Source organism: Nyctereutes procyonoides, unplaced genomic scaffold (assembly GCF_905146905.1).
Source record: "Nyctereutes procyonoides isolate TBG_1078 unplaced genomic scaffold, NYPRO_anot_genome, whole genome shotgun sequence".
In the NCBI taxonomy this organism is placed as follows: Eukaryota; Metazoa; Chordata; class Mammalia; order Carnivora; family Canidae; genus Nyctereutes; species Nyctereutes procyonoides.
In genome coordinates, this window is record NW_026575051.1 from 28,653,471 (window position 1) to 28,680,655 (window position 27,185).

The following is a 27,185-nucleotide window of genomic DNA, read 5'->3' on the forward strand; positions in this document are numbered from 1 at the left end:
TAGAGAAAAGGACAGCAAGCCAGACGCAAAAGCTTTTAGTTGGGGATGGACAGGAACTGAGACAAAAAAAAAAAAAAAAAGATACTTGAAAAGGAGCCTTGGGAGGGAGGAACATAGAGTTAGAGAAGGGTATAGATGATGTCTTATGCTAAAAATAGATAGGTTTTTCAGGAGGAGGAAGAAAAATGGTCTGGTTATGATAAAAAAGGTCAAGGCTTTCTATACATTTCCTTACCAGCAGTACACAGGTTGTGGAAGAAGGAACAGTATCCACCTAAGGGGACTATAGGCCCTCAGGTTTCAGTAAGTATACAAAAGAGATGGTGGTACTGGAGAATTTGCTGCTGACAAAATGAGGTCCAGAAGACATAGCAAAAGAGTATTGGATATTAAGAAGTATTGGATGTGGGACGCCTGGGTGGCTTAGCAGTTGAGTGTCTACCTTTGGCTCAGGGCATGATCCCAGGGTCCTGGGATTGAGTCCCACATTTTTCTCCTTTCAGGGAGCCTACTTCTCCCTCTGCCTATTTCTCTGCCTCTCTCATGAATAAATAATAAAAATCTTAAAAAATGTTGGATATTGGGCAAAGCATTATGGGGCTAAGATTTATTCAATCAAGTATCCTATGAAAAATTCAGAGGTCACATAATGTTGGGTCAGCCTTTATGCAGAGATCTGCACTAACTTCTATCATAATGTTTTATTGTTTATCATTTACAGGGAAATTAATAAGTCCAGGACTAATGGGATGAAGGTCATTCTGATATGAACATATATTCTCAAAATGAAGCACTTAGGGAATCAGATTTGAGGATGACTTCTGTCAATTATAACTTCTTTGAAAATATAAAATATACTAACAGTAGCAGAAGTTACTATTGATGAGGAAATCTCAACAATGTCCTAGATATTTTCCATTGTAATATAATTTATAACCAGCATCTGAAATGATAAAACAATACATTTTAACAAACTTTTTTTTCTATGCTAAATTCGGAATGATTTGTTCAAAAGAGGAAGTTAGCTGTATAAATATGGCTATTGATTTAAAGCAAAGAAAAATGTGCAGCTAGCTTTTGATATAATTAACTCCAAGAAATTGAGGTTTTATATTAGTTGACAATTACTGAGTGACCAAATGGAAGCCCTCCATCAATTAACGGATTCTGATTCAAATGTGTGATTGCTATTTTAAAATGCATCTTTCAGAATTACTGTGAAAATATAACTTTATTATATGTTGAGAGGAAATATGTTGACCTATGCATTTCTGTGTATACAATGTTCTATTTCAAAGTCACATTGCATGCTTAATTAGGTTTACTTGTGACACAAACTGAAAACCCTAATTCTACCCATGGCTAACATGGTGAGACATCACGCAAACTAATGAAAATGCTGCAACTGACATGAGAAAAAAATATGTTAATACATTGAATTGACACTTAAACAGGGTGCACAGGCTGTAATTGCAACTCAGTGAGTAGAAAAGAGGGAAACTAAAAAAAAAACTAATAATAAACTGAGAGAGTAAAATAGAGCATCATTATCCCATGAAATATCTTAACTTTGGGTGGAGAAAATAAAACTTAAAAAGGAAAAATATGCATATCACAAAATTTCTGATTTTTTAAAGATATAGTGTATATATATTTTTCCAATATCTATGTTAGGGTGACTAGATGTTAGGGTGACATAGATGACTCTCGATAAATATTTATTAAACAATTGGCTTCAGATTAGAAAAAAAAAATTATGTAAGAGAAATATACCAGCTGTTTTTATTAACATTTATTTTCTGATTGAGGTTTCCTCCTTTCATTCTGAATGTTCAGATTATCTTTACATATAAAAATATTAGAGTTATTGCATTCAGCAAATATTAGAATAAATAAATGTTTTTTTTTTATACTTGTGTGTGTGTGCGCACACTCACACGTGCGTGTACATATATATGATGGCAATATTAGGAGTGTGGTTCATGATAGTCTCCAAAGCCTTTATGTCGTCTTATATTACAAATGCTCCCCAAAACTAGTGTATAGAGAAAGACTCAGAATCCTGTATGTCCAGTCACACGCCGTTCACTCATTACCTCTACACCTCCGTCAGATGGGATGATGATCCTTCCATCAGGGATCCTTGAAAGCCTCAGTAGAGCTGTGGTCTGTAGTGCTTTGGACATTTCCACTTATATAAATGGAAAAGAGTCCACAGAAACGTTCACTTTAGCGCTGCTTTTGAAGAGCTTACAAGGGCTGTCCACTGAGCTCTGCAAGCTCTGACAAGGCTTCACACCTCTAAATTAATGCCAAAACTCACAGTAGCCCGCCATGATCTATGTTTGAGGCCATAAATGTTAACCCCTTATCAACATTTATTGCAAACACCTCAAGAACCTAAGCCTCCTCACCATTTGGATCTTTCCTCCCAGTCATTTCTGTATACATTTTTCATTTTGACCCAAATCTTTTCATTGGTGGTCACTCTTTCTCCCTCACCCCTCATATTTCAGGGGCTGGATGTCAGGTACGTGTCCTTTTTCCTCATTGCGTCTTCAAAAAGATAACTGTCCCATCCTTCTCAAAAATCTGTTATTTGAGGATGATGCCATAAAGCCATGCTATCCATATTTCATGTTATTTTCAAAGCTGACCCTCCTGGGCTTTCCCTCTAATCCTTTATTTTTTATTTTTTTAATTTTTTTAATTTTTATTTTTTAAATATACTTTTACTCTTTTTAAAAAATATTATTTATTTATTTATTCATGAAAGAGAGAGAGAGAGAGGCAGAGGGAGAGGGAGAAGCAGGCTCCATGCAGGGAGCCTGACGTGGGACTCGATCCCGGGACTCCAGGATCACGCCCTGGGCCAAAGGCAGGCACTAAACCACTGAGCCACCCAGGGATCCCCTCCTTTAATTTTTAATACCTGTTTTTTTTATATCTTTTTGTAACATTGTCCCAGTCTTTTGGGGACTTATTTCAATATTTGCAGAGTTGATCCATTTAAAAGCCTAGCTTTTTGGAGGAAGATACTGTCTCAACTCAAAGATCTCAGGCTTCATCCTGACTTTATAACCTATTTCCACTGTAGTATTCCATACACTATAATCATGCATAATTCTATTCCTTCCATAACTTTAAATTCCTTAATATTAATTTCAAGTATTTCATATTCCACTCACAGCCTCATTTCTTTTTCCAGCCTACCCTATCTAGTCCTTTTTTCTCCCCAACAGTTCATTCTTCACAATCCACTGATCCTACCAACAGTTGAATGTCCTTCATCCCCTATCATGTCATCACTTCAATAATAACCTGAATTATATTACATGGTCCATTTCCAACTAACTTCTTGTGTATACCTTCAAATCATTTGCCCCATTTCTCTCCAATATTGTTGCCTGGTCAAAATTTAACTCTAGTTTAATTCAACATTGAGGCTATTTTATGAAAAATAGAACTACACATAGTACAAAAGTTAACTATTTAAAATATGTGATTAGATGAAATTTGGCTTACATAGATCCTGGATTTTTTTAATCCTCTCAGTCCTACACTTATTTGTTTTTGTTTTGTTTTGTTTTGTTTTGTTTTGTTTTTGGCTGTGTTTCCTTGCTAGGTTTCCTCTTGGTGGCAAGATGGCCTCCTGTAACTCAGCTACATGCTTCAAGGAAGTTTCTTGATGTCACTACAGAGTCTGTTTTATATTTCTTTAAAATCTCCAGCAGGAGGTTCAATTTCAACCACGTGCAAACTTTCTGCCAAATGGTTAAATTATCAAAGGGCAAAAAAAAAAGTGTCAATCTTACTTTATTTTTTTTTAATTTTATTTATTTATGATAGTCACACACAGAGAGAGAGAGAGAGAGGCAGAGACACAGGCAGAGGGAGAAGCAGGCTCCATGCACTGGGAGCCCGACGTGGGATTCGATCCCGGGTCTCCAGGATCGCGCCCTGGGTCAAAGGCAGGCGCCAAACCGCTGCGCCACCCAGGGATCCCTCAATCTTACTTTAAAACAACCTATTTCCTGTGGCTAAAAAAACAAAAAAGGGTTAAAAAAAAAAAAAACAAAAAACCTCATCTCTAACCCTTGTAGACAGAGAGCAATGATGATAGAGAAAAATGGGAGAAAACTCTCTGGTTTCTATTCTCTCATTTCTGGGTCAAGTCTTGGTGCTGGAAATGGGTAAAGGTTTCCATACCATAATATTCACTATGGATGACCTTTTTGTCTAGCCAGTGCTGACTAAGGGTTAGACCATTCTTCTGGACATACACTAGAGCAGCTTCTGGACCCTTGTGTATTTGAGAGCCAGGAAACTCGCTTGCATACAGCCTCTCATGGTATCACACAGTAATTATAATAAGAGTCACTGCTGCCTCCTAGAGGAGGATCTGCTTCTCAGAAGCCCACAGACAGGTAGACCTCTAAGCTATCTTAATTTCTGAGATCCCTTCTTCACCCCTCCAAAGATACTTCTCTATTTCCTTAAGCATAATACTTTTTAATGTCTTTTAATTTGCAATTCATTATCTTAATCTCTTGTACAGTGCTGTGAGTCCTGGACAGTCTCCTCTAGAATACTTTCTTATCGTCCTTGTCCATCTTGTACTGTATTTCAGAATGCTGACCTGTGACTTCTGCCTGGGTTCTACTAATGTACTGCAGTAGCAACAGGTCAGAGGTGAGAGGAGAATAAGGTCAGGATTTATTTCCTCTATTCCCTTCCTGACAGGTTGTAGGCTGGCAGTAACTGTGTTTATCTACATAAGTTCAGAGTTCATGTCAGAATGTTCTATACTACACCTACACTTCTCTCTCAGTTCCCCTAATTGCATCCTTAGCTTCCTCTTTCAGCAGTATAGAAGGGAAACAGCTCCCCACTGTTTCTAAACTCAGGATGCTTAATCACACATTGTTGGTTTCCCTTAGCCCTTCTCAAATTCTTTAGTTTTTTTTTTTTTTCATTCCATATTTCTAAATTACTCTGAGTGAACCATCCGTTTTCTGGTAGAACCATGGCTGATTGCAAGTATTCAGAGAAACTCTGCAAACATTCTTCTCTATAATTTTTCATTTTCTGCCATTGATATATCTCATGAAATGTACTTTATTTTTTAAATGTTAGCCCCCCCAAAATAAATAAAACAATTTAAAAATTAACCGAAGTATTAACACCGTGGCCAAATAATTCCTCTATAATTTCAGAAAATTGCCAGAGTTAGGTTCTACATGTCTGCTGACACAAAAACATCAATTATCCTTTCTTTTTCCTCCAAATTCTACTTACACTCTACTTGCTCCCGGCAATGCCATTTATGATGCTTCACTAATATAACTTATTGCTCTTAAAAATATCACTTTTTATGACAAGTTCCTTGACACCAAAAAATTTCAATAGTCTAGGTGTTAAAGGAAATGCCAATTTATAGACACAGTTAAAAATTAACTCCTCTTTGACACTGTACTGTGTTGCTGTGGTCATTTAGGTACCAAATAAATTCTCAAAGCTAGTGGTTTACTCTCTTTCTCAAGGAAGTAATTTTATTTCATTTCCTATCTCATCTAATCATAGGAATTTAGATCTAGTCCATATATTTAAATAGAGAAACTGATACCATCATCGGTATTGTATTCTCTTACTTCATTTTACTTTTCCCAACCGCATGTTTCTTTTCTCCCAAATTCAGAATATAACAGCAAAAGCTTGGGTTGAACTGTACACTGTACGGATGTAGGAGGGAAAGAGGTGTAAGAGGATTTTCTGCATTGATGCTATTTGAATTCAGCTCATCTTAACCAGTAATTCTTAAAGTATGGTCTCCAGATCAGCAGCTTCAGCATCACTTGAGACTTTGTTAGAAATGCACATTTGTAATCTCCACCCCAGATTTATTGAGTTAGAAACTCTAGGGTCGGGAATTGCTATTTGTGTTTTAAACAGCCCTTCAGGAGATTCTAAAACAGCTAAAGTCCATTGCAGCCAAAGTGTGAGAATCATTTATTTAGAAAAAACATACTTCCTAAGATGGCAGAGCATAGATAACTTGTTCATATTTTAAAGGAATTTAAGTTGAAGGGCTTCTATTTCTCTTTTTATTTTCAAGTCATTCCATTAATCTCCTTTGAGACAAGAAAAAGAAACTACAAGACTAACTTTTTGGTCATTTTTTTTCAACTTCATGCTTTATTAATTTATATAGATTATATCTCTATCACTTCATTAGAGTAAAAGTTAGAAGTGATTCTGACGGTCAGTGAATTTAGAGGTGAGAATCTGGGTGCTAGAAATTCTGTTCTTGTGTTCCACATCTGTATGGTACTCATTGATTTCTGAGGCTCAGGTTTTCACTCATCATTCAAGTTAGACTTTGTTATTTCTGCCTTGTTGAGGCAATTCTTTGTTTACTCTCCTTTCACTTCCCTTATATTTTACCTTCTATTAATCAGCAGTCTAATTTAGACAAAGGAGGGGACCATGTTTTTAATTAAGTAGGTTGGAGATGAGCACAATGTTTGCCAAATTAATTTCATGAGTAAGTTTACTTCAAATTTGTTACACTAGCTTACTGATATGACATACTTCATCCATCCTAGAGAAATCTAACTGGAATTTTTACAACATCTATCCTATCTAGCACATGCTTACCAAAGCATTCTAGATGGAACTCCATCATTTTAAAATTAAATCTATTAGTTAGAACAGTCAACTGAGAGCTGGCAATAATGCCTCTGTCTATCTAGTTTTCCGTTGAGGATAAAATTTAAAACAAGCCTTCTAGAACATCAAAATGATGCTAAAAGTAAAGGCCAATAAAATAATCATACCTAATAAAAAGTAAAATAAATATATATCTGATGTATAATCATTTAAATAATTCTAACCATATTTTAATTGTTTATCATTTTTCTATGTATATTTACAAATATATTTGCACTATGTCTCAGAATTAGAAAATAAAACTTCAGTATTTTTTAAAAAAAGAAAACAATTGAATTTGTTGATAAATTTATATAAGATTGAATGCATACAAAATTTGCCTGGACTGATTAGCCTTAACAAGATTTTGATATAATGAAGAAGCTTCTCTTCATTTTCTTTTGAAAACATCACATTTTTTATAAATTTATTTTTTATTGCTGCTCAATTTGTCAACACATAAAATAATACCCAGTGCTCATCCCATCAAGTACCCCCCTCAGTGCCCATCACCCAGTCACCTCCACCTCCCACCCACCTCCCCTTCCACCACCCCTAGTTCGTTTCCCAGGGTTAGGAGTCTCTCGTGTTCTGTCACCCTTTCTGATATTTCCCACTCATTTTTTCTCCTTTCCCCTTTATTCCATTTCACTATTTTTTTATATTCCCCAAATGAATGAGATCATATAATGTTTATCCTTCTCCGATTGACTTACTTAACTCAGCATAGTACCCTCCAGGTCCATCCACATCAAAGCAAATGGTGGGTATTCGTCATTTCTAAAGGCTGAGTAATATTCCATGCATACATAGACCATGTCTTTTCTATCCATTCATCTTTCGATGGACACTGAGGCTCGTTTCACAGTTTGGCTATTGTGGACATTGCTGCTATAAACACCGGGGTGCAGGTGTCTTGGTGTTTACTGCATCTGTATCTTTGGAGTAAATCCCCAGCAGTGCAATTGCTGGGTCATAGGGCAGATCTATTTTTAACTCTTTGAGGACCCTCCACACAGTTTTCCAGAGTGGCTGCCCCAGTTCACATTCCCACCAACAGTGCAAGAGGGTTCCCCTTTCTCCGCATCCTCTCCAACATTTGTGGTTTCCTGCCTTGTTAATTTTCCCCATTCTCACTGGTGTGAGGTGGTATCTCCTTGTGGTTTTGATTTGTATTTCCCTGATGGCAAGTGATGCAGAGCATTTTCTCATGTGCGTGTTGGCCATGTCTGTGTCTTCCTCTGTGAGATTTCTCTTCATGTCTTTTGCCCATTTCATGATTGGATTGGTTGTTTCTTTGGTGTTGAGTTTAATAAGTTCTTTATAGATCTTGGAAACTAGTCCTTTATCTGATATGTCATTTGCAAATATCTTCTCCCATTCTGTAGGTTGTCTTTGAGTTTTGTTGACTGTATCCTTTGCTGTGCAAAAGCTTCTTATCTTGATGTAGTCCCAATAGTTCATTTTTGCTTTTGTTTCTTTTGCCTTCGTGGATGTATCTTGCAAGAAGTTACTGTGGCCAAGTTCAAAAAGGCTGTTGCCTGTGTTCTCCTCTAGGACTTTGATGAAATCTTGTCTCACATTTAGACCTTTCATCCATTTTGAGTTTATCTTTGTGTATGGTGCAAGAGAGTGGTCTAGTTTCATTTTTCTGCATGTGCATGTCCAATTTTCCCAGCACCATTTATTGAAGAAACTTTTTTCCAGTGGATAGTTTTTCCTCCTTTATCGAATATTAGTTGACCATAAAGTTCAGGGTCCACTTCTGGGTTCTCTATTCTGTTCCACTGATCTATGTGTCTGTTTTTGTGCCAGTACCACACTGTCTTGATGACCACAGCTTTGTAGTACAACCTGAAACCTGGCATTGTGATGCCCCCAGATATGGTTTTCTTTTTTAATATTCTCCTGGCTATTCGGGGTCTTTTCTGATTCCACACAAATCTTAAAATAATTTGTTCTAAGTCTCTGAAGAAAGTTCATGGTATTTTGATAGGGATTGCATTATACGTGTAAATTGCCCTGGGGAACATTGACATTTTCACAATATTAATTCTGCCAATCCATGAGCATGGAATATTTTTCCGTCTCTTTGTGTCTTCCTCAATTTCTTTCAGAAGTGTTCTATAGTTTTTAGGGTATAGATCCTTTACCTCTTTGGTTAGGTTTATTCCTAGGTATCTTATGCTTTTGGGTGCAATTGTAAATGGGATTGACTCCTTAATTTCTCTTTCTTCAGTCTCATTGTTAGTGTATAGAAATGCCGCTGACTTCTGGGCATTGATTTTGCATTCTGCCACACTGCCAAATTGCTGTATGAGTTCTGGCAATCTTGGGGTGGGGTCTTTGGGGTTTTCTATGTAGAGTATCATGTCATCGGTGAAGAGGGAGAGTTTGACTTCTTTGCCAATTTGAATGCCTTTAATGTCTTTTTGTTGTCTGATTGCTGAGGCTAGGACTTCCAGTACTATGTTGAATAGCAGTGATGAGAGTGGACATCCCTGTCTTGTTCCTGATCTTAGGGGAAAGGCTCCCAGTGCTTCCCCATTGAGAATGATATTTGCTGTGGGCTTTTCGTAGATGGCTTTTAAGATGTCGAGGGATGTTCCCTCTATCCCTACACTCTGAAGAGTTTTGATCAGGAATGGATGCTATATTTTGTCAAATGCTTTCTCTGCATCTATTGAGAGGATCATATGATTCTTGGAAAATGTCACATTTTAAAAGCTTCGTATGTTTTTAAACTTGGCAATTCCTTTTAAAATTGATGAAAATACTCTCCTTTGTACACCTGTGATGTGTATGCATATTCTGTTTCTTTTCAGGATGTTCAAGGTTTTTCTGTACCATAGCTAATAATTTTCTGCATTTATGAGTATTCTAAAATTTTGAGGCTGTTTACTGCCCTCCAGTAATGACCAACAGAACTTACTTTAAGCAGCCAGATAAAAGTCAAGCAAGTGTGAAGAGTACAAATTGTACTTCCTAATGGTGTGAGAAACTATCTATAAAGCTATTTGAAATGGGCTTAAATTATAAGCCCAGATAACTGAGTCACTTTTGTCATTTACCAATGGGTAATTTTTAGCAAACCCTTATTTAAATAAAGCAATATTCCCTAAAATTCTGCCTAGAGACCCTAACTATCTGCCAAGGTCTGCAAATTGAAGGAAGAGATGTTTTATTCTATACTTTCAAAATGTAATAATAACATTGTGTATAGTAGACATACTTACATTTATCTCTTCTTTATAGACCTTTAAATACTATTCAGTTATCCTAAAAATCTCCATGATGAAACAAAATGTGTTTTAAACTGTCCAAAGAGAATTTCTTAGTTTTTTAAATGATTAAAAAAGGTTAAAATGTTTCTACTTCAACTTGAAATAGAGTATTAGATGCCATTAAATACAATTTAAGCTTAAAACAGAACATTCGTTTATTTTTGTCCACAAGCCTTTACAACTCATGTATTTTTGTTTAAAAATAGGAAAGTAATTAATTATACCTGCAATGATAATCATTCTCATATTTCATACATGTGGTATTTTTCTTGTGAGGAAATGACTCACGTGGTGTTTGAAGTTGTCTCTTACAAAGCTTGCCTGTAAATATTGCTGAAGAGATGTACATAGTACCCTAAGAAAAATCAGAAAGTATTTTTTACAAAAGTTTTTGGATATTTCAAAGATCATAAAATGATTCTTACCTGGAGAGGGATGGAAGCTATTTTCATAAGCATGTAGAAGTTCTCTGTGCAACAATGTGAAAGATTCTATTTTCCAAAATGTCACAACAATGTCTCCCATCTCATACACTTTTCCTATCACCTGAATTCAACACTCCTCTAATTGAGAATTAGAAACTATCCTATCTCCCACTTGAATGTAAGCAGGCTATGACTATGGAGAAAGTGATGCTCTCTGATTTTCAAGGCTCTGTTTAAAAGGCCATATAATGTCTGTCTAATTATCTTGGGATGCTTGTCCTTGGATTTTAGCCACGATGCTGTGAGGAAGCTGAGGCCTTATTAGGAAGTTATATTTAAGGTTCTGGATTGATAGCTCCAGTCAAGAGCCCAGTTAACAGCCTGTATCAACCACTAGACATCTGAGTTAGGAAGCCTTTAAGATATTAATATGAATTCATAATAAAAATTTAAATATTAATCATACTAAAATAAAAAGATAGTGATTTGTGGAATTTATTACATTTTTTCCTAGTCTTATTTATTTAAATGTTAAGTTAAAATGTTAAAATATAAAAATATCAAATAAACAAAATAACCAAAAATAATTAAAAATGAAATGCTTATAAAATTACATTGTAAATTTACATTATAAAAATTACATTATAAAATTACATTTTAGTGGAAGCACAAAAAATGAAACTGAAAATTGTAAAGTGGGGTTTTTATTTAAAATAGGAAAACATGATAATCAACACATGAAGTATTTTTTCTGCTATTTCTAATTTTGAAATTTATAATATATTAATAAAAACTTTAATTATATTTGTAGTTTTCAGATAGTTTGGTAATGGTAAATATACATATGGTAATGGTAAATATGTATATAAATTGTATATATACACACACACACAAATTGCTATTTTATTAGATTCTGACTTACAGGGATGCATGAGTGGCTCAGCGATTGAGCATCTGCCTTTGGCTCAGGGCATGATCCCAGAGTTCCGGGATTGAGTCCCGCCTGGGGTTCCCCACAGGGGGCTTCTTTCTCCCTCTGCCTATGTCTCTGCTTCTCTCTCTGTGTCTCTCATGAATTAATAAATAGTTTTTAAAAAAAGATTCAGACTTACATTTGGAAGATGAATGCAGTCAGCATCATTCTGACATGGTATCGATGAACACTCATTGACATTGGTTTCACAGTTTTGATGAAAAAATCCTTTTGGGCATTCACAAATGTAAGCAGAGCTTTTATTCCGCCAAATTTCCACTTTCCAACAAGACTGAGAAACATAAGATTCCATTGTCTCTTCACGGAACGAACCTTAAAAGATCACACACACAAAGTATGAACATAAAATGTAACAAAACCTTATAGAGAAAATCTTCAGAACTCATTTTAAAAACAAGATTTATTATGGCATAATTAATGTATTATAAAATTTACCCATTGCAAGTCTATAATTCAATAACTTTTGCAAATGTGTAGAGGTATTTGACTATTAGCACTATTCAGGTTTAGCATATTTCCATTACCCAACGAAGATCTCTTTTATTGTCACTCTTTGTTCGCAACTTTGGCCCCAGGCAAACATTAATTTTTCTGTCTCTATAGATTTGCTTTTTCTATGCACATCATATAAATGGAATGGTACAATATGTTGTCTCATGCTTGGCTTCTTTGCTTAGGATTTGTCATGTTGTATCATGTATCAATATTTTGTTACATTTATTGCTAAAAAGTAATTCACAATGCATATATTTTATTTATTCATTCATCAGTTGGTAAACATTTGGGCTGTTCTACTTTTAAACATTTTTTATCGATATATAATTGACATATAACATTATATCAGTGTTTTTTATTTGGTAAAATTCTCCTGTGAAGCCAACATTATATTAGTTTGAAGTGTACAACATAATGATTCAATATATGTATATAGTACAAGATGATCACCATCATAAGTGTAGTTAGCATTCATTATTGCACACAGTTATAAATTTTTGCTTTTGATGAGAACTTTTAAGATATACTCTTGTAGCAATTAACTTTTATGAATAAATGAATTCACCCACGAGTATTTGAGTAGTTATATATTTTCATATCTTTTATACAAATTTCTTGCTGAGGTGTATAATAAATACATGTGTAACTTTTTAAGAAACTGGCAAACTATTTTACAAAGTGATTGTGCCATCTTACATTTACATTAGCAGTGTATACGATTTCCTGTCTTTCTGCATTTTTACCAACATTTGATATTACCTATTTTCTTTATTTTAGCCATCCTAGGGGGGGTGAAATCGTATCACCATTTGGTTTCAGTTTGGATTTCTAAAAAGATTAACAGTTTTGACTGTCTTCTCATATGTTTACTGGTCATTTGTATATCTTCTCTAATGACATTTCTATTTACATATGTAGACTGTAAAAATTGTATTGTTTGTTTTCTTATTATTGAGTAGCAAATGGTTTTTGTATATTCTGAATACAATTTTCATGATATATGTGACGGCAAATACTTTGTCCTCTTCTTGCTTTGCTTTTTCATGTTCTAAGTGATTTTTTGATATGAAAGCTTATATATATATGTATATATATATATATTTAAATTTCATTAAATACAACTTGTAATCTTTTCTTTCATGTATCATGCTTTTGGTCTCACATAAGAACTCTTTGCCTTACCAAAGTTCACAAAAATTTTCTCTTACTTTTTATCAGAAGTTTATAATTTTAGTTTTAGTTCTTACATTAGGATCTCTGATCCATTTGAATTTTTTTTTAATTTTTTGTTTTGATACGGTCTGAGACAATGATGTGAGCTATTTCACATATATTTGTGTTTTTAATTAATTAATTAAATGTTGAAATATAACTGCCACAGTACTTTCTTAGAGATTGGCCTTTGTCCATTTAATTACTTTTTTCACTATTGTGGAAAACCAATTGGTCATAAACACAACTTTTGATTTCTGACTCTCAGTTCCATCCCACTGGTCTATATACTTATCCATATGCATAACACACTGTCTAGATAAATGGAACTTGATAGCAAGTTTGAAATTGGACAGTCATCCATTTTTTTCCTCTTGTTGGTGGTTTTTGTTTTTACACTTTCACATAGAATTTTGTATGAGGTTGTCAATTTCTACACAAAAGCCTGGTGGAAAATTGATAAATATGTCAATGAATCAATAGATAAAATTGGGAAGAATTGTCATCTTAACAATATGAAGTTCTAATCAATGAATATTCAATATCTCCGCATTTGTTCAAGTATTCTTTCATCTCAGCAAAGTTGTAGAGTTTTCAATTAAAGTCTTCATTTAATTAATTAAATTTATACCTATGCATTTATTCTTTTGTTGCTATTGCAAAGGTAATATCTTCTTAATTTGATTTTGTAAATTTTGTTGCTTTATATAGAAATGTAATTAACTTTAGTATGCTATCTTGTATCCTGCAAACTTTATAAACTCATTTATTAGTCTGGTAATTCTTTTTTTGGATCCTTAAGATTTTCTACAGATGAGATATCGTCATGTGTTAATAAAGATAGTTTTACTCCTTCCTTTTTAATCTGTATGTCCTTTTATCTCCCCATTAAACATTCTGGAACATTCTATACAATGTTAACTACAAATGGTGAAAGTGTATATCACTTTTGTTTTCATTCTAAAAGGAAAATCTATCACCTCGTCATCATTGGTATGATGTTAACTGAACAATTGTTATAAATTTATTATTATTATTATTATTATTATTTATGACAGTCACAGAGAGAGAGAGAGAGAGCGGCAGAGACATAGGCAGAGGGAGAAGCAGGCTCCATGCACCGGGAGCCCGACGTGGGATTCGATCCCGGGTCTCCAGGATCGCGCACTGGGCCAAAGGCAGGCGCCAAACCGCTGTGCCACCCCGGGATGCCCTAAAATATTTTTTTTACCAGGTTGAGAGAGCTTTGTTCCATTTCTAATTTGTTTGAGTTTTTATAATCAATATGCATTGCATTTTTTCAAACGGCTATTCTGTGTCTATTGAGAGGATTATATGTTTGTCTTTTTTCTAGTAAGGTAGTATATTAAATTAATTCATCTTTTGGATGTTAAACCAATCTTGCATTTTTGGGAAAAAACATATTTTGTGAGAATATAAAATAATTTTATATGTTACTGGATTGAGTATACTTTTATTTTGTTGAGGATTTCAAATTACATTCATAAGTGATATTGATTTTTAGTTTTCTTGTCTTGTGCTGTCTTTACCTGGTCTTGAGACCAGGTAAAACCGGCCTCATAAAATGAGTTGAAAAGTATTCCTTACTTCTTTTCTTTGTGAAAAGTTTGTAAGGACTAGTGTATTAAGTCCTTCCATGTTTGCTAAGTTTACATAGGTTTTCTATTTCTTCTTGAGATAATTTTAGTAATTTGTGTCTTTCTAGAATTTGTCTATATAGTTTAAGTAGTCTAATTTGTTTGCATAATGGTGTTCACAGTATTTCCTTATAATCATGTTTATTTTGAAAGAATGATCACTAAAACTATCCCCACTTTAAACACTGATTTTATTAATTTTTGCCTCTCCTTATTTTTTCTCAGTCACTCCAACTGAAGATATATTCATTTTGTTTTTCTCAAACATCTGTTTGGTTTCATTGATTTTTCTCACAAGTTTTAGTGATTTTTTTGCACTAATCTTACCATTTCCTTTCTTTTGTGTGTTGCTGATCTAGTTTATCTTCTTTCTCTACTTATTTAAAGTAGAAGCTGAGGATATTGATTTGAGATCTTTTTTCTTTTTTAATGTAGGAATTTAGAACTATAAATTTCCCTAATAAGCATTGCTTTAACAATAAATTTAATAAATTTTGATATGAGGTGTGTGTATGTGTGTGTGTGTGTGTGTGTGTGATTCTTCTTTGACTAATTATTTTAAATTTTTTTATTTATTTTTTTATTTACGATAGTCATACAGAGAGAGAGAGAGAGAGGCAGAGACACAGGCAGAGGGAGAAGCAGGCTCCATGCACCGGGAGCCCGACGTGGGACTCGATCCCGGGTCCCCAGGATCGCGCCCTGGGCCAAAGGCAGGCGCCAAACCGCTGCCCCACCCAGGGATCCCTGACTAGGTTATTTTAGAAATTTGTTTAATTTCCAAGTATTTGGTGATTTACCAGAATTTTCTGCTATGGATTTCTAATTTAACTCTGTTAAGATTGGTAAGCATTTATTTCCTGAATTTTATCTTATTTTCCCCCATTTAGTTGTTTTAATGAATGCAAATCAGAGAGTTTCTAAAATACATATTTACAGTGTTATGTAACCATCACCATTATAATTTCAGAATATTGCCTTTGCCCCAAAAAGAAACCCCATAATTATTGGTAACTTTCAGCTGCCCTTTCCCCAATCTCTTTACATCCACTAATCTCATTTTTGTCTCTGTGAATTTGCCTGTTCTGACCTGAATTTTATCTTTTTTTTTTCAGATTTATTGAAACTTCTTTTATGGTTATCTTCATTTGTTTATATATTGTCTACCAATACCAGAGTTGAGCATATTTGGTACTTTATGCAATGTTAGGGTGAAGGCCTCCTTAAAGTCTGTGCTCTGGACAAGTCACTAGCCTCCCTTTTATCCCCACACTGATAAGATCATGTGAGAAAAAATAATAAAGTGATGCTACTAAGGCCTAAGTTTAGAAGCTTCATTGAAGCTTTTATAAGTCCTAGGTCCCTAGGTGTTTCACTGCAGAGCTGAAGAAATTTTGTGAGATTGTATTCAATCTATTGTTAATAGGCACATCACAGTGGCAACAAAGAGTAACTACAGTAGTGGCCTGACAATTCTTGCCATATCTGTTAACTCTTAGATTTCAAAACCAAAATTTACTCTTTTATTTTTGTTGGCCTGAACAAGGCTTTGGGCAATTCATGCATATTAGAGCTGAATGGAGAATTATCCAACTTTCGTTAAAAATGGCATAGTTGGCCCCCAGAAATTACCTATAGAAAATTTTAAAAAGCATTTGTATTCTAAGTTCATAAATCTTGTCAACCAATCACTAAATATCCCAAAGCTAACAAGCATGTAGCATGTTCATTAGAAAAAAATATTTATATCAAACCCATTCATTATTATGAGAATAGGAACAACAGGAAACATTTAGTTATGAAAAATTAAATTACTTAGCAATAGTATACAAGACAAAAACCCCACTTAGATGATATGCTGGTAATTCATTTGAAGTTTGGATTGCGAGTTAATTCTAAAATATAACAGCATAAAGGTAGTATAAAATGTTGAGTGACCACACCCTTGACATTATTATATTAAAATAAAACAACCTCTAATATCAGGAAATCAGTACATGAATAATTATTTTGATCACACAAAGAAAGGAATGTGTATTTCTTAATGTTATTATTAATAGCATCATATTACCCTATTTGATAATTAAATATAGGGAATAATATTTAAGTACATTTAAGACATAAATGTTAGCACCATGGGAGGAAATTTTATGAATGCTATTGCCTTATATGTATGTAATGCTTGGCATTACCATAGCACATACATCCAGATTATTTTTTAAAAACTCCTTAAGACAAATCTGGGATTTATAAAGGGCCATAATTATCCAGTGTATATTTTAATTTTCTTCTAAGTTAAACTAATCTTTTCTAGAGGTTAAGCAACTTGTCACATGCTACATAATTAGTTAATTAATGACAAATTAGTAATAATATTTTATGCATTCCACCTAATCTCAGTATAACTCTGTGCTCTTTCACCACACTAGATTAGTTCTATAAAAAATTTTAAAAAAGGTAGAAACCCAAATACTCAATTGACTTTTAGCATTAATCCAATAGTACAATTATAGTGTTCAACATTATGCTGTCCAACATTATATATAGAATATAAAAAAGATGCAGAAATATTTACTTGGCTTCTTCTAGAAGCACAATTATATAGTCTAAATATGAATCCTTTGTCATGTACACAGTTTGGAAATATGTTGCTTATCTCTTCATTATTTTAATGAGGAATTTCTAGATTAAAAAAAATTTGATGACTTCCAGTTTTTTGATTTATGCATATACACTTATTATTTTTATGGATTGTACTTTTGATATCATCTAAGAGCTCTCCTTCAATCACTATGTTCCAAATATTTTCTGCTATAAAATAGCTATCAAAACAATTAGAGTTTAGTTTTGTTAATAATGTCATAGTATATGACATAGCATATAGAATGTAGTAAGTTAAGAATAGAAGATATATTGTGTGGATAATTTAAAAATATAAAGAATAATATGTGGATTGTATTGTTGTTCTTTTAATGGATATATAGTTTCTTCCAAAACATTAAAATTGCAGACCAAACTATGATTTCATAAACACTAATTGAATTGTGCTTATGAAGCTTCACATGTGTTATTATTCAAGAAAGAATGGCAAGATTCAGAGAAATGTACTCTTTAGTGTGACCTGATAGATTGCCCTTGATGGAGATTTTGTGCAAAGTAGATCATGAGGAAGGGAGATGATTTCTCAGAAAATAATGGATGTTGGAAATGTCATTCATCATATAAGATAAGCATTGCTAAAAAAAAAAAAGTGAAGATTCACAAGGATGAAAAGGGGCTCTTCTCAAGGCCTCAGAAACTTGAGGCATGGATTCTAAAAAGGAGATATATTTGGGCACTCCTATTGTGCAGAGGTGTAAGTGGTCTTTTAAGACTAGGTCCTGACCTCAGGGCCAAATGGGTGGGTGTTTGCATGAGCTAATCTAAATGTTATACATGAGGTGAATTCTGAGGTCAATTTATCTAATATCTAAGTATACATTTCTTGACTTAACTTCTTTTTATTATCCTCTCAGTAATGTCATATGGTGCATGTGATGGTGTGGATTTAGCACTGCTAGGGGAAATTAAAAAGAAATTTTTGTGCATACTTGGTGTAAAGTAGCATGGGATAATGGCAAAGAATCATAGTGGCCAGAAATGATCCACCAAATACTGAAGAAGGAATCAGCAACCAGGTAGCTAATATCTCACTAATGAAAATCAGATTGGGTTTTGGAACAGTGGCAGAGACAGTAAATCTTACCAATTATTCCAAAGGCTATCTGAACTTCTTAGCTACCCATCTATATTCTAGCCAATGAGATCCTTTTAGAAATTCTTGGTGTCTAGATCAAGCCAAAGCCTTTAAGTAATACACTTTCTTCCATCTCTGGCTTTTCTTGCACTGGCCACCTGGAGGTCACATGTTCTAGTTAGCATATCTAAAATATTCCAACAGACTGGATTCCTGAGTTGCTACTTGGAAAAGGTCTACCCTGCAGGGGCACAAGATGTTCAATGGCCTTTGAATGAATTAAAAAAATATATATATATCATCGATTTAAGAAGTATTAGTTAATTCAACACAACCCAGCCTAATATGACCACTAAAAAATATTTGACCAAGTTAGGTTCTGCCATAACAAGAACTTAAAATTTATGGCATATGTGTGGTGAGCAATGAAATGTGAAAGGCTGAAAAGATAATAATCCACCTTATAACATATTACCTGATGTGAGAGGAGTGTGAATGCATAGGAGTTATAGCAGAAGTAGTTAAAAAAAAAAACAAAATTAGTAGAATGCTTCAGTTGCTATTTACTGGTTTTGTCAAGAAAAATACATAAAGTAGATGTACTAGGGATTATTTGCCAACACAAATACAATAATGGATATATTGGAAATATTAAGGACCAATATTAGGAATGAAAATTAAGTATGGCTATTTATGGGTATAGATTAGTGTTGCCTAAAATATATGGGTTCTGTTTCTCTTTCTTCATTTTATTAAAGTGTTTAAGTTGCCATGTGAAAATAAACTACTTTATATCAAAATATGGGGCATTAAAAAAAACCTGTTCAATGTGAAAACAGTTACTGGGGGGTAAATGCAAAGGTAGGTGACACATCTTTCCATTTTAGACTTATTAAAATGCTAAGGCATATGTTCACTGTAAGCTGATGATGAATTTGAACAGAATGATACGTTTTGTTTTGTTATGTTTTATATGAGTGGACACATAAAGCACAAGAAAATCATGCAAAAACTTTAAGGAAGTATAATATATCTATAAAGATATAGCCTATTTAGTAGGAACAATTTAGCAATATGATTTAAAAATAAGAACTTAAATACCTTAAGAAATGTTATCATAGACAAAGAAAATAATTTAAAGTTAGCATCAATAATTCAGATTCTTCAGTCCTTTTTTTGAGCGAGAAAGAGAAAGTACACATTTGTGAGTGCACAAAAGCAGTGGGGAACCATAAAGTGGGAGGGGGAGGAAAAGAATTTCAAGATCTCAAGGGGACTCAGTGTTGAGCTTGGGGGGCTCAATGTGGGGCTTGAACTCATGATCCTGAGATCATGACCTAAGCTGGCACCAAGAGTCAGTTGCTTAACTGACCGAGCTACCCAGCATCCCTCGATTCTTCAAAAGTCTTTTAAAATAAAATACGCTTGTTACTTTTATTTTAATGAAATTTAAAATATAAAAATTACAATTATTTTCTAATGAGAAACAAACATACTTGAAAATGCAGACTTTGCAGACAACAAAGTGGTATTTTTGACACAATTAACCTGAAACGCTTTCTCTTTTCAAAGTATGGGGCAGAAACAACAAATGCTTTCATTGTGACTGATATGCATGTGACATCTAATATATCAATGTGTTTTTTAGCTATTCATATATATTTTATGCTTTTTTCATTTACCATTCTTTAAAATAATACAAAATGTTCATATATTTTGTATTTACTCTGAATTAAAGTATCTAAATATCTACTAGGAAGACGCATCTTTTGAACATGCATCTTGCAAAGGAATATTGGAGTAACAGTGAGGGGGAGAGAAAACAATCTCCTGAACATACCAGTTGTTAATTTCTATCAGTCAATTGATGTATATACCCATGTATTGTATGTATGTGTGACATTATCTTTCTATCTTTTCCTTTTAGGTACTCAAAAATACAACTAACTATTGTAAGCATTAAGACAATTTGTGTACAGAAAGCAATAGTCCATTTGTTTGGAACTAAAATGACAGTTTTTCTGGCAGGGAAAACACCTTTATCTGTATGTTATTAACTAAGGCTATGAGTCTGTAATGAGTTTAAAGTGTTTGGTCAAACTAATCAAGAAGTACTAAGGAAAGAGAACTACCATGATGGAGTATTTCTCTGAGGAAAAAGCAGAGGAATGGAGAGATTGGGTTATATTTGGATCACTAGATCACTTGTCCCAAGTCTACAACATCTGAAAATATCTCATGATTATATGTGGTGTTGTTGGATTTCTTGAAACCAATTACGGTGTGAGATATATACTACAAAAATTAAGTAATCTCCTTTACTTATGTTGATTAAACAAGTGGATGCTCAAACTCTCATTTGAGGTTTGAATAACACTGAGCCATACAATTAAACATGTACCCTTTTAGGGACCCTGAGTGGCTTAGTGGTTGAGCATCTTCCTTCGGCTCAGGGTGTGATCCTGGGGTTCTGGGATTGAGTCCCACATAGGGCTCCATGCATGGAGCTTGCTTCTCCCTCTGCCTGTGTCTCTCAAGATAAAATCTTTAAAAAAATACCCTTTGACTTACTGGTGATTTTATTTATTTTTTTTTCTCTTGAAACTTATAGCCTCTCTGATATTTTGTTTGTTTGTCTTGCTGGTATATATCCTCGATAATCCTTTCATGTTATTTTGGTGGGCCACAATTTTTCTGCTCTTTAGCATGCGTAGGATGTTATTTGTTTGGCCTTCATACTTGAACACAAGTTCAGCTGTGTATAAAATTAAGTGATGAACATAATTTGTATTTAAAAGTCAGTAGATAGGAAAGAGGTAGCTTTTTTTAACTCTGCCATTTTGTGCAGCTCACAAGATAAATTGATGCTAATCTGATTGCTTTTGTAAATTTCCTGGTATTTTACTATTTTTTTGAGTTTGGATTATTGGTTGAGTCTTTCTCAAATTTCTTAGGTATTTTAATATTTTCACCAACATGTATTTTAGACTATCTTTATCATTTCTACTAAATACTTTCTTGACCCTTTCAATCTACTTGTCTTTTTTTCATATATTTTTTAATTTTACTATTTTATTATTTATTTTACTATTTTTCTATTTTATTAATTTCTTTTCTCCTTGCTCTTGTTGCTTCCTTCTGGAATTTCTATTACATGAAGGCTGATATTTCTGCAGTCATTTTCTGTGATGCACATTTCCTCTTGTTTTTCTTATACTTTATTGTTCTCTTTGTCTTCTGGAGGAAGATCTCTACTATATTTTCAACACATATACTAATCATTATACATGCTATTATTTAGGCCTGTGATTCTTAAATTACTGATCATGGATTTCCAAGTAATCTGATATTTTTGAGAATTGCCATAGTATCCTTTGGGATGCTCCTAAAAATATTGATTTTTTCCCCCTTAATTAGTTCAGCTTTCTCAATGATGTATTGCCTCTATTCAAATATAAGTTCTCTTCAGGTAGGTAATTTTGTCTGCTAACTGACTTCACAAGCACATAGAATAGCCCTTACCTTTGTCCAGATTAGAATTTCTCCCCTAAGTGTTGGTAAAGGGAGAATCTTTTATAGAATTTCACTTTTCTGATCAGAAGGGAGGTTCACGATGGACAGCTAGGTGGATAGATTGACACTCGATTTTCCCAAGATGAGGTCAGCTCATATCTCCTGGCAGCCTTAAATTCCACAAAACTCTGATTAAGATTACACTATGCTTACTTTAGGATTTTCCTTTGTCAGAATGCACACTTCTGAGAGCTATTCCTTCTTTCCTTTTTTATGTCTTTCTTTTTCTCCTCCAAGTCCCCCTTGCATAGAATTAGCCTAGTCTTGCATTTTCTCTGATTTTCTTTATAGCTTTCTTGTCCACACTAAGATCTTTTCTGAAATAGTTATTCCAACTGTTCTTACTGGAGTTTTTAAATTAATTTTCCTAAAGATTGCCTTGTGACCCAATCTTACAAGTTTGACTCTGAGCTTGGAATCTCTCCAAGATTTTTTTTAATAATAAATTTATTTTTTATTGGTGTTCAATTTACCAACATACAGAATAATACCCAGTGCTCATCCTGTCAAGTGCCCCCCTCAGTGCCCGTCACCCATTCACCCCTACCCCCGCCCTCCTCCCCTTCTACCACCCCTAGTTCGTTTCCCACAGTTAGGAGTCTCTATGTTCTGTCTCCCTTTCTGATATTTCCCACACATTTCTTCTCCCTTCCCTTATATTCCCTTTCACTAGGCACTGCTGTTCTTTCCACTGGCAAAGTCTTTTATAGTGAAATGTTACAAGCTATCTTTTTTTTTTTCCTGCCTTGGCTTTTTAATCTATCTGATACAATCACCTCTCAATTTTCCCAGGATTCCTGAAAAAAAAAAGTTTGATAATAGTCTCCATTATATTCCCCAGCAATGCCATGGTTTTCATTTTAAAGGGAATGTTTAATGGAAAGTGTTATAAGCATATATATACTCTTAGACTCCCAAATTAATCAGACTTTTCTTACTTAAATATGTTCTTCCCCACAGATATGAGTTAAGTAAAACAATACTCTGATTCAGTAATTTAGATTAGTGCTGTGTTTACTAATTTTTACATTGTATCAAGTAATATAGTACCATACAAATTTTGATCTCATGAAGTTATGAGTTTACATAGAAATAGAATAAATGTAAAAGAGAAGTAAATGAATGTATAGTATGTTTAATGGTGATAAATATTGTTGAGAAAAAGGTGCCAGTGTGCTTGAAACAAGAAAGTTCTGGAAGGTATGGACATTTTAAATAGAGTGGTCAAAGAAAGCCTCAACGATGAGGGAAATAATAAACCTATATATAGAGAAACAGTCTTATGGCTATCCTGCAAAAGAGTAATTTGAACACTTAACTCCCCTCACCTTGATATATTTTTTCACTTTTTAAAGTATATACCACCTTGTAAAATAACATGTACCATAAGGATTTGTTATATTTATGATTCATTTCTTTCATTCAAATTAAGCTCCACTCATACAGGTAATTTTGTCTGTTTTGCTAATGACATTTCATAAGCAAATAGAATGCTGTTGCCCCGCAGCAAGCTTTCCATAAATATTTGTTGAATTAATGCATGAACAAATAAATGAACAAAGAACACTTTATCAGACACAACAGCAAGTGTAAAAACCTTGAGTTGAGACTATTCCTACAGCATTCAAAAGCAGAAAGAAAACTAGAAGACTGAGTCAACAAGAGGATGCAAAGTTCAGAGAAGGAAAGTCAGAATGAGGGTGGAATGAGCTATTTCAGAAACCTAGGCTTTTTTCCTTTTATTTCAAATTTTATGGAAACTCAATGGAGCATTTTGGGCTGAGCTTTGGCATAATCTCACATATTTAAAAGATTACTTTAAAAGTAGATTATACATGGCCAAGAAGGAAAACAGAGAGCAGTTTTTAGACTACTGCAATATTCCAGACATAGAATTATGGAGCTTTAGACAGGTAGAGAAGTAGGTTGATAGGAGTGTGCAGGCAAAGCCTGGACGTCTTTTTCTGATTGCTTCTAATTTTTATTGAAATGTGAAAGGAAGAACTCGATGGAGTATAATCAAAGGGGTTGAGGTTTGAGGAGAAAAGATAGGTATGAAAGGTCATCAAGAATATTGACAGAATGCAATACTAAACAAAAATTCCAGGTATCAATAATTACCACCTTTACATAAAAAAGTAACACACAGCAATACACACATAACCCAGATACCTAAGCTGAAATTCTATTAAATCAGCTAAGCAACTTTTATTTCAATGGAAATCATAATGGGGTTTCTATAAGACAAACTAGCTCTGCTATCCTAACAATGTGCATGTAACCATAAAAAATATCACAACAAATGGAAGATCATCTTATTTTATTATGATTTCAATAAGTTCTTTTGGATCAATCCCCTAATGAAGTGTCAAAAATTTCCAAAGGAATTATGTGTAAAATAATGAATGCAGTGCAGTTAGTTGTACATTTTATTCATGTAAATTGATTTCAGTTTACTTTCATGTAAGAATGAAGCTATTGTACTTGAAGGATAGGCCACAAAAAGGCATCACCCAATGGAAGAGTAATTTGCCTTTCATTTCTATGAGAAGAGAAAGAAATGGTTGCTAGGAGCACTTTTCAATGATTACAAAAGTGAAATAAGCAGCAAACACAAGAAAATGAGTGAAAAATAGCTAACTTGTTGACTTATGTTTGATTATAGTTTTAATACTTTGTCAAGATGAATAATTGATTTAAAATAAGAAAGAATATTTAATGCAAATACTTAACATACACCTATGCTAAAGTCATTGTATGCAAGATTTATTTTTAGGTATTTCAGATAAATAAAAAAAGACAAGTTATTTATTTTATGCACACTTTAACAAACACCATTTAACTACTCTTACTCTCATGTTATACAGTTTCAATCATGTATGGTGTGAGACTTTAACAGTTAAAAATATCAACTTTGTTAAGTTCCTAATGTATGGCTCTCACTACTCTGCTCTTAAATTCAAATGAGAAGGATTCAGCCTACAACCTATTACAACGGGATGAATATCTAATATTTTCCTTTATGGCAAAGATTTGTATTTTTTTTCTCTTGTGGGCCTTAGAGTCTCTTGAACTCTGCTATTGTATCATGAAAGCATTTGTAGATTATATATAGATGCATTAAAATGACTATTTTACTATTATTTTTAAAATGATTTATTAGTATTAATCTAAGTGATTTTAATTGTAAAATAGACACTGTCTTTAACCCATTGTTATAGAACAAATGTTTGTGTCACCTCCAAACTCATATGTTGAAACCTTACGCCTGATGTGATTGTATTGGGAGGTAGGGCCTTTGGGAAGTAATTAAAATTTAGGATTAGATGAGGTAATAAGGGTAGAATCTTCATGAATGGGATTAAGGCCTTTATAAAAGTGATGAGGAAGCTGCTTTTCCTCTCTGATCTCAGTCATGTGAGGATGCAATGAGAAAAGTTGGCAGTCTGCATCCTGGAAGATGGCTTTCACCAGAACTTGATGATGGGGACACTCTGATCTTGGACTTCCAGCCTCCAGAACCATGAGAAAGGAATTTCTGTTGTTTATAAGCCACCCAATCTATGGTATTTTTGTAATAGCAGCCCAAATTGACTAACATATCCGTTGTAGGTGAGATAATTAGGCGCATGAAAATACAGTTCAAAGCATACATCATTCTTATATTATTAATAAGAAACTGAGGAATCTCTGAAAGAAACACAAAAATGCAAGAATGCATTTAGAGAAGTACCCAAAGAGACATGAATCATGCATAGAACAAAAAAAGGCACATAGAAGAAAACAGGTGTGGGTCCTAAAATAAAGCCATTCACATCCTCAAACTCTAAGTAACAGGAGGCTGAAGTCAAGAAAGTTCCTAGAACATTGAGCTAAAGTATGAAATTGTTGTGGTGAAATCCAAACTAGACTCTAGGCATGCATTGAAAAAATGATCATAGATCACATATCCCAGTATGCAATTTTAGGTTGGGTAATGTGAGACTAAGTTCTATTCATCTTCCAAAGTTTTCACTTAATAAATGAAAGCCTTTCTAGTAGAGAAACTGCATATCCAATCAGAGAATTAGTTTCGAGCAACAGCAACAATGGGTATTAACAAAAGAAATGAAAAGAAGATCGTCTACCATCACTAAAAGTATCTGTCTCAAGTTTATGATTACTATATTTCCAATTAGGTAGATAAGTAAAGCCTCTATGAACCTAATTTTATTTTCATGTTTAATCAGTCTTAAAGATTTGAGCAAGGATCTGCCTAATATCTGGCTGAAAGTACTTCAATATCCAATATCAGAAAAACAGACATTTCTTAGTTAAATTGAAAAAAATTATAAGATAAACATGAAAAGCATCAGTATTTCAAAAGAAGAGTTGCAAAGTAGAGAACCCATCCATCATTGAAGCAGGGATTCTGCTTGAAGGAAAATAAGGTAGAGATGTACAATTCATGGATTGATAAAACCTGAGATGTGTTTTGAAAAGCAAATAAATTAAAGTCAATCTTTTGCTAATTCTAATCAAGGAGATTAAAATATAATAAAAATAGTTAACAATTCTATGCTAGGATAAACTAAAAGGTGAAAAACATATACCAAAATTAACATAAATAATATGGAATGGTTAATACATTAATAACAGAAAATATAACTTGTAAAGAAAATAATCATAGAATTATCCTCCAAAAGGACACTGAGCCTGGTTTTCTGAATCTTCAAAATATGTGAAACTTATAAAATTTTATGCACTATATTCTAGAACAGACTTATTCAACAGAAATAAGATGTCAAATGCATTTTGAGATTTTCTAGTAGCTACATTACAAAAAATAAAGGAAGTAAGTAAAATTAATTTTAAGAATACATTTAATTTACTCAAAAGTTCTCAAATAATTTTTTTCGGGATCCCTGGGTGGCGCAGCGGTTTAGCGCCTGCCTTTGGCCCAGGGCGTGATCCTGGAGACCCGGGATCGAATCCCACGTCTGGCTCCCGGTGCATGGAGCCTGCTTCTCCCTCTGCCTGTGTCTCTGCCTCTCTCTCTCTGTCTCTCATGAATAAATAAAATCTTAAAAAAAAAGATTTAAAAAAATAATTTTTTTCAAT

The 27,185-nt window shown here is 33.7% G+C and overlaps 1 protein-coding gene across 1 annotated transcript in view; it reads right to left on the reverse strand.

Moving 5' to 3' along the window:
* Window positions 1–27,185, reverse strand: part of EYS (eyes shut homolog) — a 1,553,129-nt gene that overhangs the window by 1,458,260 nt on the left and 67,684 nt on the right. The window contains exons 3-4 of the mRNA XM_055330595.1: window positions 11,530–11,723; window positions 10,217–10,347 (exon numbers count right to left, since the gene is read on the reverse strand). Coding sequence (XP_055186570.1) covers window positions 10,217–10,347; window positions 11,530–11,723 — 325 coding nt within the window. The remainder of the gene's footprint in view (window positions 1–10,216; window positions 10,348–11,529; window positions 11,724–27,185) is intronic.